Consider the following 23,594-nt stretch of genomic DNA (forward strand, 5'->3'; position numbering starts at 1 on the left):
GCGAGTCGCGTTCGCCAAGCTCTGGGTTCGCGACCCTGGCCTTAGGCGCGACTTAATTCGAATTTACCGCGCTTTATCGGCCGATCGAATCGACCAGCCGGATGTGTGTCCGCGCACCTAGGCGGTATAAATCCACCTGAAAAATATCGGCCGTCACGCGTCACGCCGTCTCTCCTCCCTGCTCCGACTACGCGGAACGGAAAACGGATATCGAGGAGCCTCCTCTCCCTATCCGGGGAAAAATCACTCTCTGAGCGCGACGAGTCGCGCCGAATCGGAAAATTTCGAGAAATCCACGCCGAGCCACGTAGAGCGCGACCCAGAGGCTCGTTGAATTCGCATCGACCGCGTCAAGGGTGAGTATCGTTAGACAGAGCGACCTGCGACATTTCCACGTTTTCGGGACCCCCGATTCTTCAACGGGTGAGCCGCGTCTAATTCAAATTTATAAAAAATTGTGCGAATTTTATAACATTTCTGATGGAAGTTTTACTCAGACATGGCATACTTATTTTATATCATAGTTACAAATAAATGCATAACGTGTGATATAAATTTAGTACACATGTATGTAATACAATTATGAAGCATCGTCCAAGTCGAGGGTTAGTATCCTTAGACAGGGCGACCTGCGACATTTCCACGTTTTCGCGACCCCCGATTCTTCAAGGGGTGAGCCGTGTATAATTCACATCCCGTTCTAGGTCGAAATGATCCCGAATCAAAGGTAGTACACTGTTAAAAAAAATTGTGGGAATTTTATAACATTTCTGATGGAAGTTTTACTCAGACATGGTATACTAATTTTATATCATAGTTAAGAGGGTAAGGATATATAATTTTTTAATGGATACCTCGTGTCTATTTCAAACTCGGCTCTAGGACGAAATGATCCCGAAGAGGTTCACGTCATGGGAATCAACCGGGCCCGGCGGTGTGATCGATAACGCGAACAACTACCCGCTAGGCCAGGCACCCTGAATTAGTCAACAGTGGCGGTGAAAAAAAAAAAAAGAAAAAAAAAAGAACCCCAGGATTGGGGATCATTTGTCGACGCGAGAATACCCGGCGAAAATTCCGACAAATTTCCCTGACCTCGGTCAACTATTCGACGGCGGCCTCCATGACCCTTGGAAATGATCAGTCCTCTAGATGCGGTACATTTGGAAATATACAGCACGCGTGACACACGACTGACATTTGATTGCGAGGAAATCATGAATGGCGTAGCTTCTAATCCGTTCGTTTCTTCTAAGTTACCACGTGGTCGGCGGATAAAAATGGCTGGTGGATTTTCAAAGAGCCTACGGTCGCCGATAGTACCCCGAAAAGAAAGGTTCAAACCGGCGGCGGTAATAGAAAGGGTTAACCGCACCTGCCGCACTGGAGCCGGGGAAACAAGAAGTTAAAAAGAGAAAGGGGGAATAAATGGGCGAATTAGAGGGATTCGCGAGATGAGGCGAGAGCGCCGGTTACTACGGTCATAATGGACGACTTTTCGGGCCGGGGGACGCAAAATGAAATGAAATTAGATAAATGTCCCCCCTCTGCCGGGGACCGGGGATTAAACGAAGACTCGAATGAGTTAGTTATTTCGTAACGAGCCCCGGTTGTTTCGCGTCTCGCAAGGAATTCCCGGGCCCGGCCAAGGGATGAATTATTTCCCCTGATCCCGGAATAAATCCTTTGCTTTCGAACCGATCGGAACTATCTAAAATTACGAGCGATCCGCCAGATTATATTTTCATCTCGTCGCCGTGCAAGTGTATCGACCTACCGACGTGATAACGAGTTCCAATAGCGATATCCATGGACTGGAAAGAGGCTAAAATAAGTCTTACGTTCTCACTAATTCACGGCACAATTATAACATGGTAGCACTTAATATAGATGGGTCAAGTCGCGGGAATAAATCCTCAGAAAAAAACAGGCTAATCAATTGATGCTCCGAAAACAATATTTACAGCCTGGCGAGCGCGGATTTTATTTTCGGCAAGTCAAAGGTGTAACAGAATTATTACCTTTTTTGAATGCACCGAAAACAATGTTTGTTACTGACGGGACAGTGGGAATATCGTTCCCAGGAGATCAAAGAAAAGCGTGTAAAAAAAGAGGAATTTTTTTATTTTCGGGTTAATTCGCGTCATAGTGCTCGACACCGAACGGTCTAATTGCGGGATTAAATCCTCCGAAAAAACAGGCTAATCAATTGATGCGATCCGAAAACAATATTTACAGTCTGGAGGGCGCGGATGCGATTCCCGAGAAAGACAAGGGAAAAGGGTTTAGGAAATCGTATTTTCACGGTAATTCAGGGTACGATTATAATGTTACGGTGCTCGACATAGAACGGTCAAGTTGCGGCGGTAAACCCTCCTAAGAACGGGCTAATCGGGGGATGCCATGAATCAAGGGAGGTACAATCGCGGGCGTAATTGCGCTCCAATGGCGGGTAATTAACGCGTTGCAATTGCATCGAGGAACGAGAGGGCGACCGCCGGTTTCCCCTGACCGAAGGAAAATATTTTCCTTAACGTGCCACGCGATTGATCAACGGCATCGGGCGTAATTACGTGTCCCCTACCGTATGGGACACCGCATTACAAATTCTCCGTCCCATTGCGCGGAGATATCGACGCAATTTCAAGTGCCGATGCGTTCCGCCAGGCGTTATTATGCGTACGATTCAGGAAAATCATTGCCGTTAATTTTCCAAATGCGGCATAAACGAGTCTGACGACGTGGGTACCGAGCCGTGATCAATTCCGATAAATAACAGCCGTTGAATTCCTGCAGGATACATACCCCCTTGTAACATTTAATTAAGAATTAAATTTTCAATTTCCGAATTGAATTTAATTGAATATTTCTCGCCCAGGATTTCGTCAAGAGTGGAAATCGCTCGTCAAGCACGGCCGAGTTATGAAGTACGACGTAAACGAATTTGACGATGTAGACCGATGTGGACATTATAACTCTGTTTAATTCCGATTATGAACATCAGCGTCCCTTGCAACATTTAATTAACAATTAAATTTTGCAATCTCCGAATTAAATTTAATTGAATACTTCTCGCGCAGGATTTCGTCAACAGGGAAAAGCGCTCGTCAAGCACGGCCGAGTTATGAAGTACGACGTAATCGAATTTGGCGATGTTAATCCACGTAGACATCAAAACGCCGATTAATTCGGATTATAAATATCAGCTGATAAATATATGTACAATACCCGCCCCCCTTGTAACATTTAATTAGGAATTATAGTTTGAAGAATTATGAAGTGCGACGTAATTGAATTTGGCGATGTTAATCCATGTAGAGATCAAAACGCCGATTAATTACGATTATAAATATCAGCTGATAAATCTATATACGATACTCCCGTCCATTGTAACATTTAATTAGGAATTAAAATTTCAATTATGCGAATTAAATTTATTTCAGCATTTCTCGAGCGGGATTTCGTCAACAGTGGAAAGTGCTCGTCAAGCACGGCCGAGATACGAAGTCCGATGCAAAAGAGCGTAGCAAATCCATCCCGGATGTTTCCCTTGTAAGATTTAATTAAGAACGGAATTATTAATCTCGGGATTAAATCGAATGAAATATTTTCCATCCAGGATTGCAGTGGAACGGTGGGGATCTCTCGTTAAGTAAGGCCGGCAGAGAGATGTAGCAGCGTCATACATTAAGGAACAATCGCGGGGCCGTAATCGCGCCGCAGTGGAGGACAATCAACGTGTCGCTATTGCTTTCGGAGATGAGGGAAATTCAAATTGCTCCGAGATACGAATTTCGCAGGAAGATGCCATCCGGGATAGGAGCCGAAGCTAATATTACCACGGCATTGTCCCGGACGAGTTTCCACGATTCCGATCGTCCCTTTTCCTTAATTCCATTCGACATCTTGTCCACGTACGCAAATTAATTCGGAAAAAAATTCCTACTTGAATAATAAGACGCTCTTCTGGAATAAAATTGAATACAGTGAATCTTTAGTGCAAGTAGTATCTACGTAACTTGTATATACATGTAGGAGTTTCTGCGATTCTGATCGTCCCTTTTCCTTAATTCCATCCGACATCTTGTCCACGTACGCAAATTAATTCGGCAAAAAATTCCTACTTGAATATTAAGACGCTCTTCCTGAGAAAAATGCACTACAATGAATTTAGTCCACGTAACTTGTACATACATGTACGTATATCGGGTATGGGTTCGTTTGGTTTACGGGCGTCACCGGGTACTCGTTTAATTTCCGAAAGTAATGGGCAGAGTGCACCGACTCCACGCCCTCGCTTCGAAATGAAAATTTAATTACTGGTAACGAGCGTTCTCGCCGCGGGATAATTGGACATTTTTCGGGGGGGCGCAAAACACCCCCTGCTGATTAATAAAAACCCCCGAGAAGCATATGACGAATGTTGCGTAATCGGTGATATCGTCCGCCCGAAATTCCTCCCCCCCAGCGGAACGGCGTCGTAAAATGTTAACGAATAACAATGCATGTGCAACGGGCAACGCGCTCTTAACTTATTCCATCTACACACGGTGGAAAGATTAACGGGACGGAAGATTAACCCTGTTAACCGGCCATAATCCTTGATTTACAACGCAATATTTTTCGCCTCGTTCCTACCACCATTGCGCAATAATCTCGCCATTGTGGGGCCACGTAAATGTAATCGCGCGCTCCGTCCACGTTTCCGGGGAATTTCAAGCGCAATAACATCGCGGCTCGCTGTCGAAACTGAGAAATAACATTCCTCCTATATCAATTCCTGCCCAGCAGGAGCAACACAATTCCCGTCTCTAACCTAACCCCCAAAATATATTAACAAATTCTCCCGAGTATTTATCCGAGCACTCCGTTCCGACAAGAAGAGCACCCAAGGAGGTTATGTCGAGGATCTGGACGCTGAGACTCACCGACGTCTAGATTTCGACGCGATATCGAGCCCTTCCGGGTCGCACTTTAAGGATCGGAGATTGCAGATTTCTCGAAATAGGACGAAGGATTGTCGAAAAACGAAAAAAAAAAAAAAGAAGAATAAGTGTAACGCCGCCGTTGGTGCGTTTTCTTTAGCAGGTAGTAGAGGACGCGAGGCAGCCGGCGACGACTTCGGTCGACTGAGTGCACGGACGCCGGGAAGTCGCGACACGGAGAGGTTAGCTCCCCGACGCTCTCTCGCTCTCGCGGGGAGAGGTTCTTCCGTCGCATCCACTGTACCTCGGAGTTCCGCCGCGACTCGCGGAAGTCGTCGACAGCGTCGGGACGCTCGGGCGCGCAGAGACTGGCCTGGAAGCCGCGAGAAGGGCGCGCGAGGGTGCACGCCGGCCGGCGACTCGAATCGAACTGGGGGCGAGCGCGCGCCCGTGGCGCCCCTCGCGGCGGCCACTTCGCGCTTCGATCGGCCGCCATCTTTTTTACACGAGCGCCCCCAGCGCCGGTACTAACCCCCCGTGAAAACGTCGCCCGCATACGTGCCGGCGTTACCTGGAAACGGCGAAACCTCGGAAGAAACATCGAGCGAGCCTGGCCGCCATCTTTACACGGGATGGCTCCTGCCAACAAGATTTAAATGTTTCCTTTCAGCTAACGCAACGGCGCACGTCGAATATATCGCCTTGTCTTCGTTGCTCTCGTGTTCCACGTCGAATTGCCGTAACATTGGGGATCGTGAGAAACTCCGGGCGGAAGTTAAGGGTCGCGCGCCGACGCCATGTTTGTTCCGGCACTAGGGGAAATAGCGCACTTTCCGGGATACCGGAAAAGGTCCGGAAGAGCATCCGGGGTACTGGGAAGTAGGAAACGACTGAGGATTTAAATTGGAGAAAATTGTTGACCGGCCTTCGCTGGGACTCACGGGTCGGCAATGTCGCCGGGAGTGGGCCGAGGGAACGCGCAATAGTCACGGACCTCATTACACGTTTTGCTGGGTAAACCCGGCCGCGTAGCCCGCGAGGTAGATATTAAAACTTGAAATGAAATCCAACCGCAACGTTTCCAAAGAATAGAGCTCGTTGAATCGCTAATAAGCGCTGTAACAACCGGTAGCGGTGTCTCATAAATAAGCACCGGGAATTTCTCATCGTACCTCTCCTTACTCGGAGTGGCCGATTTAAAATAACCAGTCAATTTGTCTAAGGATCCAATAAAGGGGAGATTGTACGGTATAAATATTTATTAACAATCAAGGCGTCCCCTTTTCTCTTTAAACCGGTAACGTGGAATTTCTTCAGTTCCTCGGATGTCGTATACGAGTTTCTGTGTAGGCACCGTTTACGTTATGGACGGCGGATGGTTAAACATTTCGGAATATTTATTAACAATCGAGTCGATCACGTTTGATAGCCTTGTCGGTACAGTCGGCGATTGTCTCTCCTCGCTTCGATTGAGAGCACTCTTCTCCGTAACTCCGATATAAAAGTACGTGTAAAAAAAGACGAAGAATCGGTGAATAAGTACTGTTAAACTAATACTGCAAGTAACATTTATAAATAGCAGAATCTTGTCGTTTACGTTAGCACTACCGCGACTCTCTCAGCACCTTCTCTCCGATTAACATAAAATGGCTGGTCTCGGAAAACGATGGACTAACCTACCGACTATCCAGAAGTGTTTGCAAACTCGACCTCGGGTTACTCTCGTTAGAATAATCCCAACTCGGCCGGGTATAAATATAACTTTTTGTTACAGCAATTTCGCATTGTTCCCAGTTTCTGAACACCAGTAGGTAGTACTACCCACAGGTACCAGGGAATAAGAGCTATAAATAATTCTCAAACTTTAACGGTAGGAATTAGAAAATTCGGAAGTTCATTGTCCATGTCCTTCGAAATATTTGTTCCGATCAGCGAGGACGTCGAAGAAGTACCTGCTCCCCCTTGCACCGGGTATTCGAAATGATTGTCAATTTTTCTTAATAGCGAATCGTTCGAACCTACGTTTTACGAAAATTCAAAGATCAGGTAAGATTCGGCAGTCCACGCTTCGAGATGCGGAAATTCGAAAGCCTGCCAAGACCGTTCACTTCGTTCGACGTCTCTCGTTGGGTCTTCGAGGCATGACTGAAGTACGTATAGAAATACGTATATTGTACGCATCAGCTGGCCGGTTTTCAAAAACGATCCAGCTCTCAGGAGAAACTCATCGGCTGCCGGATATGATTTTCCCTCCTTACTCGTCCTTCTTTCCTCTCGAATTCATAAAGTTGTTCCACGTCTCCTCGATGGGTGCTAGGACGACGATCACCACGAGCACCGCTGCGAAAGCAGCAATGAGGAGGAAATAGACTCCAAAGACCATCTTCCTCAATCCTCCGTGCTGCAAGATTTTCCATTGAATTATACGACACAACGTACCCTGTATACTTGGCCGAAGTTTTGTAGAAAATTGGAAACCAAGTAAAAGCGCGTTTACCCACCGGAGCATCTCGTCGAGCATCTGGATGGATCATCGAGCTACGAGTGTGCATGTCTTTCATGGGGAAAGAGTTGACTCGCTGATTTGCTTGTCTATCGGACGCACAGCCAGCGAACTGCATGAAAGAAAAGGTTCTCCATTAACCCTTGCTATCGCCACCCCACCGAAGAAGAAATTTCATTGAACCAAAGAAATATGTCTATGAATAGTACCAAAGAAACATTTAGTCAAATCAAATCATAATTATTTGGCTGGAATGAGCTCGAATAAATAGGATGCAATATTTCCTTCGGTACGCTGAAAATTTCTTTCAGTTCATCCGAGTCAAATAATTACTCCTTAACGGTAAGAAAATGTTTCTTTGGTACCATTCGAAGAAATACTTCATCGGTTCCGGGGAATTTTTTCTCAGTGCAGTTGCCGATGATAAAGCTTCCTACCGTCAGGAACAGATGAGTGAAAACGTGGAAAACCACGTAGGCCACCAAGACCCAGTCGACCCATTCGGGCAATTGAGCCTTATTGAGTCGTACCGCGAAGAACATGGCGATTACTGAAAAGAAAATATCATTCAAGTATACGGCCAGCCGAGGAGTGGAGATATTGCCAAGAATGTAAAGGGCACTTCCCGGTTTATGGGGTCTTACTTGCGCAAATATGAGCGGCGTTGCCGACGAACCAATGAGCCCAGTTGAAAAGTGGCCTCCTAGGTGCTCCAGGATGTGGCCTGAGGGCTGCCATAAAGGGTTGAATGAAACAGAGTATCGTCGTGGCCAAGCCAAGAGATGCGTGTATAGTGTCCGAGCTCCACTCCCCAATTTCCACGAAAATCACGACGAATGACCCCAGTGTCATCAACCACGTGAGCAGCATGAAGAATCTGTGCCACTGGAAGAAAAATCGTAACCTAAGGCCCGACACAATGTGCAGTAAATTAACAGGCGCCACTGTGACGCAAATGGCACAGAGTTATTGTCGTGACCTGTTTCCGCTGACACGCTGATGTATTTACTGCACGCTGATGGATACTTACCGCAAACCATTGGTCCTTTCCGCACAACTGCGAGTTGACCCAGGTTTGTTTGTAATACCTAGCCAGGAGCATCCCAATGGAGGCAGTCCCGATCCATGCTGCGATCATGAGAGCTCCATGAACCCTAAGTAAGACGTTGCTGGATGCTGTGAACCCACCAACATCGGACAGCAGCTTCGCCTCGGCTGAACCGAGGTAGACGATGTCGTGGAACCCAACGTTATTGTCTGAAAGAATTCCGGAAAATTTAGCATCGTTTTAGTTGACACAAGGTGCATGTCCTTGTCTAGGATAAATTATAGATTAATGGCGCCGATATCCCCAGTCGTCCAGGATTAGGAATCGATTCGGCCCTGAACCCGGTCGAGGATGGCAAAGGTTCGTCACGAATGCACCTGCTTGATTCCCTAGGAAGCGACCCCAGCCAGACATTTTGACGCACTTCTTTAATTATTCATCGACACCGAGCAGCTCCTTCGTCCCTTCATGGGTTACTTTTCCGTCCGTTGCTCCCAGATTCGAGTCCGTTTTATTTCCCCAGATATTTGTCATCTGCCCTGGACGTGTTCCGGGCTACTCGAGGTAGTTACATGAAATCGACGAGCCAGGCTGTCTGGTCCAAGTGACGATTTAAATGGGGCGTCCCGGCTGGAGGAGACCTCGACCGGGGTCAGTTGGCAGAGGTTGGACGCAGTTGCAGCTGCCGCCTCCCCTCTCGTTTGCCAGAGAAGAGCATGCAGAACGTCGGGAAAATAAACGGAAGAGGGGCAGACCATTCGCCGGGAAGTTCCTGCTCGAGATGGAGCACATAGTTACGTACTCTTCAGCTGAGTCCCGGCTGCGACCAGCAAGTGGTAAGGTCGGTTGACGAGGTCGTACTCGCGGCCTTGAACGACCGTAGTCTTTTCCCTCCAAAACTTGCAGGAGAAGACGTCGTCCTCGGCGGAGCTGGACTCTAGCTGGACGGCTCCTCCGGGCTGCAAGCAAATCGCCTTTCAAGTTTAACGTACTTCTCCCCTTTTCACGCAAAGCTACTCGGAACTTTCTCCAAGGGGAATCCTTTCTCCCGGCGTAAACGGAATATCGTGGAAAAATTGAAAAAAAAAGAAAAGAGAGAGAATAAGAGGAAGAAGACAAGCGCGATCTTCAGACGCGACGATACTTTCAGCCCAAGTGCGGCCTGGCGCGAGAGCGGCATTATCCTCTTTCATGCCAGAAAGCCCTTTAAGCTCGCACATGACGTTATCCTCGGCTTGCGAAAGCCATCGTGTATTCCTATCGCGACACAAAGAGGCGATGTCAGGGAATACCGTGGGATGACGAGCGTTGGTCTTCCCCGTGTTCCAGGACATGTAAAGGCCGATCCTGCCGTCGTCGTTCACGCACTCCACCACGCTATCTTGACCCTGCACAATGGAAACCATGAGTCACCTTCTGCTTCCTTCGGGAATGGGATTGCCGAACCGAGTCATCGCCTCGGAAAATCGTGAGCTCGCTTTCGGTCTGCCGAAAAATGGTCGGAGATACCACTCGATTCGGCCATCCATTTTAATTTTTCAAACTCTGAATAAATAGCTCCCTTAAATGACATCCCGGAATGCCGAAGATTTTTTTAATGAACTGAAATATTCCCGAAAAATGTGAATTGCATTTCAGATCACCCGAAAGGTGCTCCAAGGTGCGACTCGATTTGGCCGTCCATCTCGATTTTCAAGCCCTGAATAAATGGCTCGCTAAAATGCCATCCCCGATTTTTGTAGAGCAAACTAAAAAATCTCCAGTTGACCCTGATTTAAGGAAAAAACGGGAGTCGGCCTCAGGACCGAAGTCAAACACCGAATTACCATTTTACTGTCGTCGGACAAGCCAACCGCGACGTATTTGCTTCCTCGCTCTCGGACTTGCAGCTCGAAGAGGTACCGTTCACCTCGCACCAACACCGAGACGACGGCTTTGCAGTTCCTTTCTTCCACACAGCCACTGGGTGCACCGAAACAATTCTTTGTCGTGCCGCACCCATTGTAGAATTGATCCTCCTTGTTGGTCGCCTGTCGGCAAGAAACTCCCATCATGAACTTGAACGACAAGAATTGAAATAATACCCAAGACAATGTAAATACTAAATAATACTTAAGAAAGTTACAAATTCATCTTAAAGAATTTTTATATTAATAATCTAGAGGTGATGTCGAAAACTGCCTTCGAGCGACGTCGCCCAGAATTGGGTGACCACCGGGGAGAATCCACTTCCGGTTTATCACGCCTCGTGGAAAGTGCGGAGCACTTCACCGGAACGTAAACCGGAGATGATTGGCGGAATGCTTCGAAGTCGTGCGAGTCTCTTGAAAATATAGCCGTGCGTCATCTTCAAGACCGTTTCCAGGACATAGAGGGAAACGGCGAAACTAAATATCTCGAAAATCGCATTCGGCCACGTGTAGGTAAGGTCGCGCACTTTAAGGTCGATGTACATGGTATAATAAGTACCTAATTAAAGGCACCGAGGCCACGGAAGTTTAAAACGAAGTCTCGTTACCGAGGTTGTTCGTCGCAGAAACGATTAAAACTCGGGACGTTTACGATATGCTCGTGAACGCGAGTATGTCCGTTGCAGGGTGAAAAACTGAGATAAGGAAGTGCGCAATGACGTTACAATTACGCGCTTCTGTAAATGCGGTGTCGCATTTTCGTCGGGATAAGAAACGCAATGCTCACCTTGATCGATTTGACGTGAAATTCGAGGAGAATTAAAGCATAGCATAAGGAAGTCGATCTCGATGTCGCCGAGAGCTTTTATTTTTTACGGCTTAAGGTGGCCTCTGAGAGGTCCATCGTTCGTGAAACTTTCCCCCGAACTGAGTAGAATAGTTTGAAAATTTACAACGTGAACATAGAGATCATACGGAAGGTCCTGAACGAAATTCAATTGTTTATATTAAGCTTTGAAAATGTCTGTGAATAATTTTGTTTTTCATTTTAAATTCCATGGGTGTCAGGACTTTCCTTATAGCCTCCGTATTCGCGTTGTAGAGTTTTGGTACACTAACGTGATTAAAATCTAAACGATTTGGTACACCCAGTTCGGAGACCAGTTTCGCGAACGGACGTCTTTGAACGCCAGTTTGATATCACGTTAAAGAACCTTCCCGGCCAAGATTTATCCCGATAATGGCGGCATAACTGAGCGTGGGCGTGCAGCGAATGTTGATGCAACTTGAGATGCCGGATAATAAAGAAACATGGACGAGCAGCTTGCCGAGCAGGCCTCGATTTCTAGCGTTTCCTCGAGCTCGGATAATCGTCGGATCGATGAGAAAGTTCTCCGAGTATAATATAAACGTCATCCATCCTGAGATCCCAGTGAAAGGAGAAATAGGGCCAGAAAGTCTCTGAGCCGCCTCGGGCACTCCGAAAGGCATTATTCACGAACTCCGTCCCTTTTGTTAGATACCACTTCGCTCGGGTGTTGAGACTTCAAGGGCTGGAAAGAGAGAAAAAAATACTCAGTTAAAAATCTTTACCTGATAAGTGGTGGTGGGATTGTAAAATGGCGAAGTCGTAGTCCTAAGTGTCGTCAATGGAGAGGTTGTCTGCACGTCGATGGACCGCTTTAAAACCGTAATTCTCGGCGACTCCACGCCAACCCAGTACGTAGAATAATCCTGAGCAAAGGTCGAGCTGTTTAACAGAAAAGAGATCGTCAACGTTATCGGATTCATTGTCTAAAATCTTGGATAAAGCGCAACGGTCGGGGGAAATTACGGGTCGGGGAACCTTCTAGGAATTCGACAAGATCGTGGGAAGTAGTTGATACATACTTGAAAATAATCGTTCCCTCGTAGTCCGGAGGTGCTTGCCAATCGAATTCAAGGTTCTGCTTCTTGTCCTTGTTGACGTGAGTCACGGCGTTCTACGAGCAAAAGAACAGCGATCGTTTAGAGGAGGAAAAATGCCGAGAAACGCGTTCTTGCCGAGGCAATAAAAATCGAGTGAAACTCGAGAAATGGCTCGACATTACGGCTATACTTTTAAGAGTACATTAGGCAAGGAATTTATACAGTCACTGAAATAACCGCTGACGTTTGCACTCCGTCACCATTAATGCAGCGACTTTCCTCGTCGTAGAGGCAAGTCATTATCTTGCGCTTGCCAAAACGCGGAACAAAGGGTTATTCCCTCGGAAATCAGTGATAACGATTTCCTTTTTTAAGAACCGATTGGCTTCGATTCCATGTGATAAACAGCAACGTGATTCGGTAACAATTGACGTTCGGCCTTAAAATTGTGGCGCTGTTTCGATGAATTCCAACGATTTCTAGTGAGTATTAAAATTCATGATTTCCTGAATTAATAACCCCTCGACTTAGTCTTCTTTTCCGAGTGGGTATTCACTCAGGAAGTCATGGATCTTAACGGTCGAAATCACGTGGAAATCATCTAGAAATCGTTGGAAGTCGCCGAACACCGAACCAAATTTTAAGGTCATCACTTATTACCGAATCGCATTGTTGTTCATATTAAATCAGACAATTGGCTTTCAAAGAAGGACGTTTTCACTGATTCCCGAGTGAATAGCCCCTCGTTACTCTGTCTTTCTCTATTTTTTTCTCCTAAAATCGATTCTACCAAAATCCCTCCCGAGAAATTCCCTGCACTCAGTTGACAATTTCCACCAAATTTGACAGCGGCTCTTAACTCGATGGCAGAAAGTTGACGAGCTCCTAGTCGGCTCGTCGGTCAGTCGGAATATAACTCCCGCTTGTGAATTTCCGGCCTTTTTCGGCGAGCGGCATAATTCACCGAACGAAAGTTCCAAAAGTAATTACCAGACCTCGCAAAGTTAGGGTTTCACGCGACCCCGGGCTAATCTCGAATTGCCGGGAAATACCTAGCAGAAACCTCGAATGCGCAATTCGAGATTCGACCGCAGCCTTTCCGCGAAACTCGTCCACCTCGTAAGTATTTACAACATTGGCCAGGCAAACAGCTTGTAAACGGTCCCTCGACTTCCTTCTCGCGACGCCTTTCCCCCGTAAACAGAACGGAACAACAAATATCGAGTTGATAAAAAAAATGCCGCAGCTGCACAACGTCACGAGCGGCGATATTTCCGGGCAATGCGAGATTTTAACCCTCGTTCGGTTCCATCCCTAGAGGTCGAGAAGGGCGCATCTGCTCGCTCTGGTTCCCGTACTTGAGCATTACCTAATGAGAGGAGTTCCCTCTGTATCTGTATTTGCAGGTCCGCCCGAAACTGCATTGAAGATACGTGACCGTAAATTCAAACTCCTCTTAATTGCGCCGAGAATTCAGCACCGGCTCTTCCCGAAATCCTTCGCCCGCCGTATTCGGGGAACAATTCCAGGAGATGCTGCCCAGACTTCCGGTGTAATGAACTTTTCTGGATAAACTCGTACACCCGGTCCCACGTTTCTGCGGCCTCGAGGACCCTCTGGGGCTATTTTCGGATACGCCTGATATTACCTAATTAAATAACGCCCTGATGAGGAGATACCTTAATCCCGTCGACGCACTCCAAGGCTTTTGCGGAGTCGGGCAGATTCGCGAATTCCCCGACGTATTCTCCGGTTTCGATGTCTCTCGCCAGGATCATGAAGCCCTCGTAGGCTAATCCTTGAGGACTGCCCAAAATCAGGCGAACCCTTCCTTGTCCTGCTGCCGGAAGGACCTGATAAGGTGGAGGAGATCGCTGCTCGCTGCTACCGGGATGGATGGGAGCCAAAGAAAAGCATGCACTTTGCGGTGCACCGGTTGGCAAACTGTCGATCTCGGTGCATAAAAGACCAGCCAGAAGAAGCGCCCAAAATATCGGCCTCATCCCTGCGAAATAAATATTTAATATCAGATTATTTCACCACCCTGATTAAAAATCAATGAAAATCTACACATATTTTTACGCATCTCATACACTTTAAACAGAAGTCTCATCGAGCCAAATAACTATCCCTTGGAATGATACCAAAGAAACATTTTGTTAATTCAAAGGATAATTAGTAAAAGGATAGTAGTAAAGTTATTCTTTGAATTAACAAAACGTTGATACCATTCGAAGAATTATTTCTTTGGTTCGATGAATTTTTTTTTTTTTTTTCAGTGTAACCGAAGTCTCACGTAGGAAAACATAAAATGGCAAAATGATGAATTAGAAAATGTATAATGAGGACGGACGATCACTATTGTTTGAAATTTCAGACAGCAAGGCGGTCCTGAAGATGTCTGGCCTTGATTTCGACATGTGAACGGACCTTTAGAATGAGCAACCTTGAAAGTGACTACCTTGATCATTCTGGTTCGGAGTACTATTACTATTACTCGGCTCGGTTTAGCTGAGTTTACTCGGAACGAGGACTTGAGTACACGTAATGTTCAAGGAATTCCGGAGGGCCAGAGTTAAACGACCTTCGCCAAAGGAATACATTCTTACCGCCTCGAGTGCTATTCCCGACGGTCAGATAACCGATGAATTTAATTAATCGATGTCTAAATAAAATTATTAAATCAATAATTCCGTCTGAAGAATTATTTCCATGCGAGGAATCCATTTTCACCTCCTTAACTATCATTCCCGTCTCTCGGATAACAGTGCAATGAATTACCCCGTATAAAATGGTTTGATCGAGGGTATGTATCAATTACCCCTATGAACGATGAATTTAATTAACCGATGTCTAAATAAAATTGTTAAATCAATAAGACGTATTAATTCCGTCCGAAGAATTATTTCCATGCGAGGAATCCATTTTCACCTCCTTAACTATCATTCCCGTCTCTCGGATAACAGTACAATGAATTACCCCGTATAAAATGGTTTGATCGAGAGTATATATCAATTACCTCCTAGATATTACTTTTATACCGTCATCCATTATCCGGCACGGATTTTCCGAGGACTGTCCCGAGGTTAATTCGGGCCACTGTACGTCACTGTCAATTATTGGCTGGGCGGCATGTACGGTTGGTTTGCGTTAACATGCACGTAAATTGGGAGTACTAATCACCTTGTTAACCCTTCAGACTCAAAGTTACGGCATAACCAAATCGCTACATCACCGAGTCGCCAAATCGGATAACAACGGCGAGCCTGCATTGCGCCACAGCGGGACGGCAAACAAATTCCGAAGTGGTATTTTTCCCTCGACCTGAATTTCCATTCATATCCGGGGATAACATTAATTTCCATTCGTGTCAGATTTCTCGAGGCACGTACATAAGGATCGAGGAGGGCGGATTAACATTTCTTTGGCCGGTACTTTACTTTGCGCCGAGCGTAAAAGGGACTCCTCGGAAATTCGAGGGATCCTTGATAAAAAAAAAAAGAAAAAAAGGATTTGATAAGGGAGAAGTTTCTTTCTACGGTAACGAAGAGGTCGACCAAGGAGATGTGGAGACCGAGTCAAGAGGCTACCATGAGCTTCCGGTAGATTTGGTCTCTTCGACCAGTCATGCGAAATTTACCAGCTCGTATGACTCACGGGAATCGTCCGCACACACGAGGTGCCCCCGTGTGTGCACCTACGCACGACAGCCTCGTTCATTCAGACTTTATCACGATGTACTCGTGCAAACACCCGAGGCCCCGGAGACTTAATATTCGCCCGCCAGAAGCGACCCGACGAGCATATGCGTCGAATGAAGTCGTTTCGTAAATCTCCGAGAAATTTCCCCGCGCGGCGGCGACGATGCATCGGCATGCCCCTCCGTTATCCACCGTTCGAGGAAATTTATCGAACCCGCTGCGTATTCACAGTCTCCGGTACTTATTAAAACCGGAGATGGGAAAAAGTACTCGCGAAATCGGAGGAATCCAGGAATTGTGCAAGCGCCACGCCCGGCGTTCGCGCGGCCAACCGTAAAGGCCGGCTAACGCGTCCGTCCCGTATCCGTGACGTATCCGTGACGTATCCATGACGTATCCGTGCACTGATAGGAGGAACATCTTCTTGAGCCCTTAGATTTATGAAATACACGGATACCCCAATATTAATCTGCAGTGATGAAAATAAACATAAGATTCGTCCACTTTTAAGCAAAATACAATTATATACGTATTGTCTTAAAAGTGAATCGGTATACATTTCTATATGAATTTATGATTGCATAAACGAGCGGGGTAATTCCGTGAAATTCTGTAGGTTACGTTTATATTTCTTCGTTTATCAGGATAAAAGACATTATTTTGCATCAGTGAACTTTTAAATGAAATAAAACCATAAATGTCTTGACTTAAAAGTGAATCGGTACACGTTCATTACAAATTTTTAAATCAATTTATGATATCATAACAGCAGTACGTGATTCCGTGAAATCGTCTGGGAGGATTAATACATTTGTTCCAATGATAACATTTTTTTTTTTAACAGACTAAGAGAACATTATTTTGCATCAGTGCACGGGTGTGTCCGAATCGGTCATTGACGGCCGCGGGGGCGTCTTTCAGTAACAGCACTTAGCAATTATTCTTCCCCCCGGTGTCGCAACTCCGGTCGGCGTGGCCGACGATTTCCGTCGTCGTATAATTGGGCCATTACGTAAGTAAGAATTTCAGAGACCCCCGAGTTTAGGAATGCACTTGCGAGGAGAATCAGCCCAGGATTACGACCCGCGAGTGAAAGCCGATGCGTGGGACGAGGACACCCGTTACACTTGCATTCTTAATATCTACCAGGAGTGCAGAAAACAGAGGACGATAAAGCCCCGACAGAACGAAGGACGAGTTCCTGATAAAAGGTGTAAAAATTGTGCCGCGGAGTTATCGCCGCCGGGAGATATCCCCGGGTCCTGGGATGGACCGCAAGTAGGTTACCACATGCATTCCACGTAGATGCATCTACGCACCTGAATGCACGCGAATGCAGGGTCGATACTGGCCCCTGCAAAAGGAATGGACACGACCGACTGTTCCCGTATCCAGGGCTCGCACTCCTCGGAGGCGTAAACGTGCATACAGGATGCGCAGGAGAATAGACACGACCGTGTAACAAAATGCACCGATCTGAGTGCGTTCCCCGATCTAATGCACGGGGGCAATAAAAAGCGAAAGCACCTTGGCTGGACGTGAAACTTTGTTAAACAATGCGTTCGTTAGCGGTAATCAGGGCACTGTTAACACTTTGCCGTCCGCACGATTCGTAAATATTTATTCGCTTGGCGCCGGCAGCGCTAATTCGGATCACTTGACTTGTCGCCGGCCGTTTTTGACGTTATCGACACCACTCTGGTGTCGCCGGCCGTTGGCCAAAAGTTTGCGCACATCACCACTGTGGTGTCACCGGCCGTTGACCGCTAGTTTGCGCACGTCACCACTGTGGTGTCGCCGGACGGCATAGTGTTAAAAACGCGGCCACGTGGTTAGATCCAACGATCGATTCACGCCTAGCGGATGACTTCCTGCGCGGAGAACCTCCCTCGTAGGGAGGGAAGATTAAAACAGATATATAATCTTTCCAGTGAGTGGAAAAGAGATCCGCGTTCGATGCAACGTACACGTTTTAGGAGTACAAACATTGATTCGCCCGCAGTTAACCGCTTTCCGTATTTACGTTCCCATCTGCAATCATCCCCGAGGACGAGTACGTAATTCGCTACACCTTTTTTTTCCCCCACGGTATCGAAAAAGATCCATCAAGTCGTGAGCAATTAAATCGAGGCCATTGAACGGAGATACCATCTCGCGGATATGACAATTGTTCTATCCACTCGAGTGTTTCGCATTGTTCGTTAATTTTCCCATGGAGAGGGAGGTAAAGAAAATCGGGGGATGTGATTCAGCGGTTTACCGAATCGCGAGGAAAATCTGGGACTGGGCCTTGAGTGGATCTCTGGATCGTGGGAGGTTGCGTATGTGGAAAAAAGGGAAAGAGATAGACCAAGGAAGATGCGCAACCTCGAGGAAATTCGATGGTGAAAGATGTGAGCCTTGTTAATTCAAGGAGGGCCCATTAAAACGGAACGATAGAAACCCTCTCCTCTCCTCGCCCTATTCCAACCCCTTTTCACGAGCTCGCCTTTACTGTCGGGCTACAGAATAGAAACGAGACATTACGGACACGAAACGCATGTAGACCTCGGTAGTACATGGGTTCACCTAAATATTGCACGACCTCCACCCTAGTCTACGGTACGAGAGGATAACCTTATACCACCCCGAACTTCTCGGGTTACACTTAGGGCAGAGCAAAACTCTTGACACCCATTCCGCGATATTTCATGTCACCGCCAATTGCGGGGAATTCATTCGCCACCGTATCGCGCGCTCTCTCTGAGATAAGAAAATTATATAGTTCCACTAAGAAAGCAACGATCCAAGGGATTTCAGCCGTTTCTCTATTTCCCTGGTCTAGCAAAGAAACTAATTTGCTCATACCACTTGTCGCGCTACTCTTAGATAAAACAAAATAACGAAAAGTTTACAATATATAATAATAAAATAATATAAAATAAAAAATTATCTGTAACGATGCAAAGGACCAGCTGTTTCTGTACTCGTCTATTATCGCGAAAGGGACCAATTTGCCACTGACTCGAATTAGCTAGCTGCATGATCTCGCGTCGAGGCGCCCTTAATCGTCGATCAGTGTCCCTCGTTTGAGGATCTCTAATTGCATGTCCTGTCCCCGATATGTGGGACACGGAGATTTGCGAGATCAACCAAATTCCATCCCTAGACGACACGTCCGGGAGTGATTATCGACCCGGCTGATTAGACGTCGAATTATCGCGCGGTGCCGATAACGCGACGCTATCGGGCGACGATCACCGTCTGAAAAAGTGGCCGAATTTGACGATACCGGAAGGCGACGTCAACTGGCTAATTCGAAATTGACATTATCCAAGTACTTATCAAACTGTTGTTCTGGACTTCGAATGACGGATTCTCCTCGGATCTCGGCCAAACTAATCCCTGACACTCGATTGGATAATTCCCTTTTCGCAATTTGCCGAAAATAAAATCGCTTAGTTATCATGAGATATCGGCGATCAAGGTGTACAGACACCTAAGGTGTTACGATAGGGTGTGTATATATATATCGAAAGTTAAAAACCTACAAAACTTTTCTCCAAACTGGGCCCACCGGATCACTTGAAACTACTGCACGTGATACACGCGCACGTGGTTTATATTTTGACTTTTGATGTATACAGAACGACCCCCTCGTAACACCTTTTGACAATGAGAAGGACAGGCAATTGAAATTCATGGGATTAGAGGAGGGGCGGTCTTCCCCGATTTGCAAACAGGCTTTGCTTACCGAAACTCGAGTTGGGCGCAACGTGACTTAAAGACAAAGTGGAGTTATCGAATCATGATGTCGTCCAACTAATGGCGGGCAAACGCGGCATTCTACGTGGTAGAATTCGCCTCTAAATAAGGGAAGCGGTCGATAAACACAGTCCATTGACCTCGCGTTAGGGCGCGACTTTTAGCCTTGTAATCGCGGAGTTTATTCCCTCGGTTGGCGGGAATTTTCGAAAAATCATCGACATTCAGCCCTCGGTCTACGAGGCCGTAATTCCGGCCTTTAAATCGACGATCGAGCTTCCCGGTCACGTTTCCTTCTGCACCGGATCGGGAGTTGAGCTTACGACGGCATCGCGTTATAACATTAACGTCCGGACACATTATCCCACTTTTATTTCGCTATTGTTCGCAGAAACGAGTACAAGGCTTCGCTCGCTGAGTTCCCAGTGTTACCGTGTACATAGAGTACTCACACGAGCTCGCGCACTCGAGCCGTACTTACACGCTAACCCGCGTACACAGACCTTAAACGGAATCCGTCATTCAGTAAAACCTACTTTCGTTCATCAATCGGCTTCCACGAAACCAATATTCCACCCTCGAGCATCCACGCACTTAATATCGATTCTCTTTCGAAAGCCCCTCCGCAATGATCGTTACCGAGGCGGGTAGTTGTTACAGGACTAAGTTCCAAGAGGGGTAAAATTATATGAGAAGCCAAGCCACTTGGAAAAAAGCGGAGAGATATAGAAACTACAGAGAAGTGCATTGTCGGGTTTACTTATAAGTTACGCTTAAGACGTGCGTTGTTTCTCTCGGGACTTCCGGAGGAGAAATTAGAGAGAATTAGATCTATCGATTTGGATCTTAGGAAAGTAATGTAAAAGTGTAATCCTTCACTTTGTGGAATGAAATGTCGTACCGAGTTGTAAGAATCCTTCACTCGACGTCTTTGCTCGACGGGCAGAAATATATAGAAACTGGAGAGAGAGGTGCATTATTATCCTACAACTCATGCTTCTTACCTACGTAATATTTCTCGGTACTCGCCGAGGATGATTTACAGAAAATTCGAACGTACCGATTTGAATCGCAGGAAAGTGATGTTAAAATGAAATCCTTTAGTTTATGGGGCGCGGAGTATCGCGTCTGGTTTCTCGATTCCTTGACATCTTCGCTCGGCGGACGAAGATAAATAAATTTAAGAGAAGTGCATTGTTATGCCGCAAATCGGGCTTCTGACGTGCGTAATATCTCGCGGTACTTGCAGAGGATAGTTCACAGAAAAGTTAAATCCTATCAATTTGAATAGCAGGAAAGTAATGTTAAAATAAGATCCTTTACTTAGTGCGACGAAACGCAGTACCGCGTCGCAAGGATCCATTACTGGCGTCTCGTCTCTCGACTCGACGTCTTCGCTACGCGGGCAGAAATCCTCTTAGCACTTGGGCGCTCAGCAAATTGCGTCGTGCAGCGCGTATCACCGAGGATTTCACCACCGACGAAATATCGCAACAAACTCCCAAGAACCACTCGGAACTATAGGTGCAAGATTCGCGTTATCGTGGACTTCCGGGCGGCAAGTGCAGCGGCTTTACCGGCAGGCCTCACTTCCGGAGAAGAGCCGGCAAGGACCCGCGATCCTCTCGCCAAATCGCTCCAAATCGCTTCCTTCCGTCCCACTTGCTGCGCATTCAAATTCCAGCAATCCATCGGCCCGAGTTTCCTTCCGAATCATTGACTTATCTGCGTATCAATAAGCAGTGCTTCTCAGAAAACCGCGGAAAGGGGGCTGATATCAAAACCACCACGGGATAAACTTCAAACTTTTAAATGTCCGATTGCACCATCTAATCCTATAAATAAAACATTCGTGAAAATTGAATCAACGGTACTCTTTACTCACGTCTTTCGGTCTTCATGTTGGCCACGTGCGCTGAACTTGCTGAACACTTTCACGATAATCACGTGGATACCACCTCGCGCCTATCTGCCGAAATCCCCGGCACACCAGAAGTAGTCACCTGGCTTGATGCGTTACCGGCGAGCGTAGCGCGCGACAGTACCGACCGCGTCCCTTCTCTTCTTCCCTCTCTTCTCTCGGGCCCTACCTGGAAGAACGGCCCTTTCAGATCCCGAGTCACCAGGTCGAGTCCCTCGCGCGTCCGACGTCCTTTGCACCTGACTCGACTCGCTTCACGAGGCGCCGGGAAAAGTCAATAGATAGTCACAGTCGGCTCCAAGCGACCGACGCCGAGCGTTCTCCGGTCCCGCTGGCGAACACTTGTTGATTCAGGTCGAGCATGTCCCTCTAGCCTGGACGACAGGAACCACACCTTGCCGCGGACTGTATGGGATGCGAGTCGACTCGAAAGGCCCTCGCCCGTGAGTCCGCACCAGGGCCGTCCTCGACGCGGGCCCGAGGCCCCGACCCCCTTCTCTAAAAAGAAGCGTCATTAAAATTACCCTGAGAAAAATAAATCAAAGAAATATCTCTTAGGATGCTGCCAAAGTCAAATAATTATTCCTTGAATTAAATCAATTTCGTACTATTCGAAGAAATATTCCTCTGGCTCGATGAAACCTTCTTCTCAGCGTACATACCTCGTCCAATCAGAAATTTAATTTACAACATGGACTTGCGCTCCGGGAAGTAGTTGCTTTCTGGATGATAAAATGCGTTCTAAGAAAATGCGTCCTTGTAAAATTCCTTGAACGAGTCAAGAAGACGTGGTATCGGTAATCGATGCGACGTTATGGATTCCCTGGAAAGTAAGATGTGTAGAAATATTTGGGGAACTGGATTCTTGTGAAATTGCAGGTTGATCATTTTTCTGTATTTATGTAATATATCATGCCTTTATGAATAGAAAGCTGCAAGCTGAAGGGCAGATTTAAATACTGAGTGGGTTAGTGCAGGTAAGTTGAGACTTTCTTACTTTTCAATTGATAGAGGTATTTTATATCTGCGCCGGTTTTGAAGTACCCAGTGGTGCTACCTGTTGCAACGCTCCTGGTTATCCAGCGAAGAGAGAGAGGGACTTAACGACTCGACCTCCAAAACGGGGGTATATACCGTTCACCGATTGGTGTTCACCTCCGCTTTATCGACGCTGTTATTAATTCTTATTCGAGCCGACTCTTTTCCTCGTGCCTCCATAACGCGCAATGGACGGATAATCGTTCGCGGCGAAAAAGTCGAGAAAATCGATCAGCTTTCCACGTGTTAAATGGCCAAGGAACTAATTCCCCGTTTACTGGTGGAAAGCTTGGAAAGAAAACCTGTAGATAATTAAATAAAAAAAATATTTATCTCCTTTCCTACGTTTCTTCCGTCCATGGCCGTTATCGAGCGAACCGCCGACTTTACCGACCACAGATTTCGGCAACTGAATATAGGGGGAAAGTTGCAAATCCGATAGAAAGTGGCCGTACTTACGTGAAATGTAACGAGTGCATTAACGCAAAGCGAATCGCTACCGCTAAGAGAAAGCTTTATTCGCGGGTTTCTGCCCTCTCTAGAACGTGCAGGACACTTCGCACGGTCGAGTTCCTCGCAAAAACCTTACGCTTATCCGCGACACAATTTCTCATAAAAGGCGTTGCCCGGCGGCGCGATCGATCGTAGGAAAGTGCAAATCATTTTAAATGATCTTAATTCCGGGCATGACTCCTTAGCGACGCATACGCGTTTCCTTTTGTTCTGTCGACGGGGCAGTTATCGTTGGGTTGGCGGTAAATTATCAAATTTCAAACAGGTTTCTCTTTTACCGACCGACGATGCATCCACGACTAAGTTCCGTGCATCGCGCAAAATGGCGCCACATTCAAAAGCGACTGTTTTCTCGACGGAGTTATGTGACATTTTACCTCGCC

At 46.7% G+C, this 23,594-nt stretch overlaps 1 protein-coding gene across 1 annotated transcript; it reads right to left on the reverse strand.

The window, feature by feature from the left end:
• Positions 1-6,169: 6,169 nt before the first annotated feature.
• On the reverse strand, positions 6,170-23,301 carry LOC105695370 (putative ferric-chelate reductase 1 homolog). The gene is made up of 16 exons (XM_012416880.2): positions 23,158-23,301; positions 22,658-23,000; positions 22,269-22,483; positions 21,900-22,158; positions 21,625-21,829; positions 13,974-14,299; positions 12,277-12,368; positions 11,980-12,136; positions 10,303-10,506; positions 9,769-9,864; positions 9,279-9,435; positions 8,459-8,685; positions 8,073-8,313; positions 7,866-7,978; positions 7,427-7,540; positions 6,170-7,326 (listed from the first exon to the last, which is right to left on the reverse strand). The coding sequence occupies exons 5-16, from the start codon at positions 21,638-21,640 to the stop codon at positions 7,180-7,182; spliced, it is 1,890 nt and encodes a 629-aa protein (XP_012272303.1). The 5' UTR covers positions 21,641-21,829; positions 21,900-22,158; positions 22,269-22,483; positions 22,658-23,000; positions 23,158-23,301; the 3' UTR covers positions 6,170-7,179.
• Positions 23,302-23,594: the final 293 nt, after the last annotated feature.

This window comes from Orussus abietinus, unplaced genomic scaffold, assembly GCF_000612105.2.
Source record: "Orussus abietinus isolate OABI.00-Male unplaced genomic scaffold, Oabi_2.0 scaffold156, whole genome shotgun sequence".
NCBI classification, from domain to species: Eukaryota; Metazoa; Arthropoda; class Insecta; order Hymenoptera; family Orussidae; genus Orussus; species Orussus abietinus.

What these genes read in the sequence shown, in the direction of transcription:
- LOC105695370 (XM_012416880.2), bottom strand. An exon ending in AGCCGGGACTCAGCTGAAGA is followed by an intron (nt 8,686 to 9,278) that starts GTACGTAACTAT and finishes GAATTCTTTCAG; the next exon opens with ACAATAACGTTGGGTTCCAC. An exon ending in GAAAGGACCAATGGTTTGCG is followed by an intron (nt 8,314 to 8,458) that starts GTAAGTATCCAT and finishes TTTTTCTTCCAG; the next exon opens with TGGCACAGATTCTTCATGCT.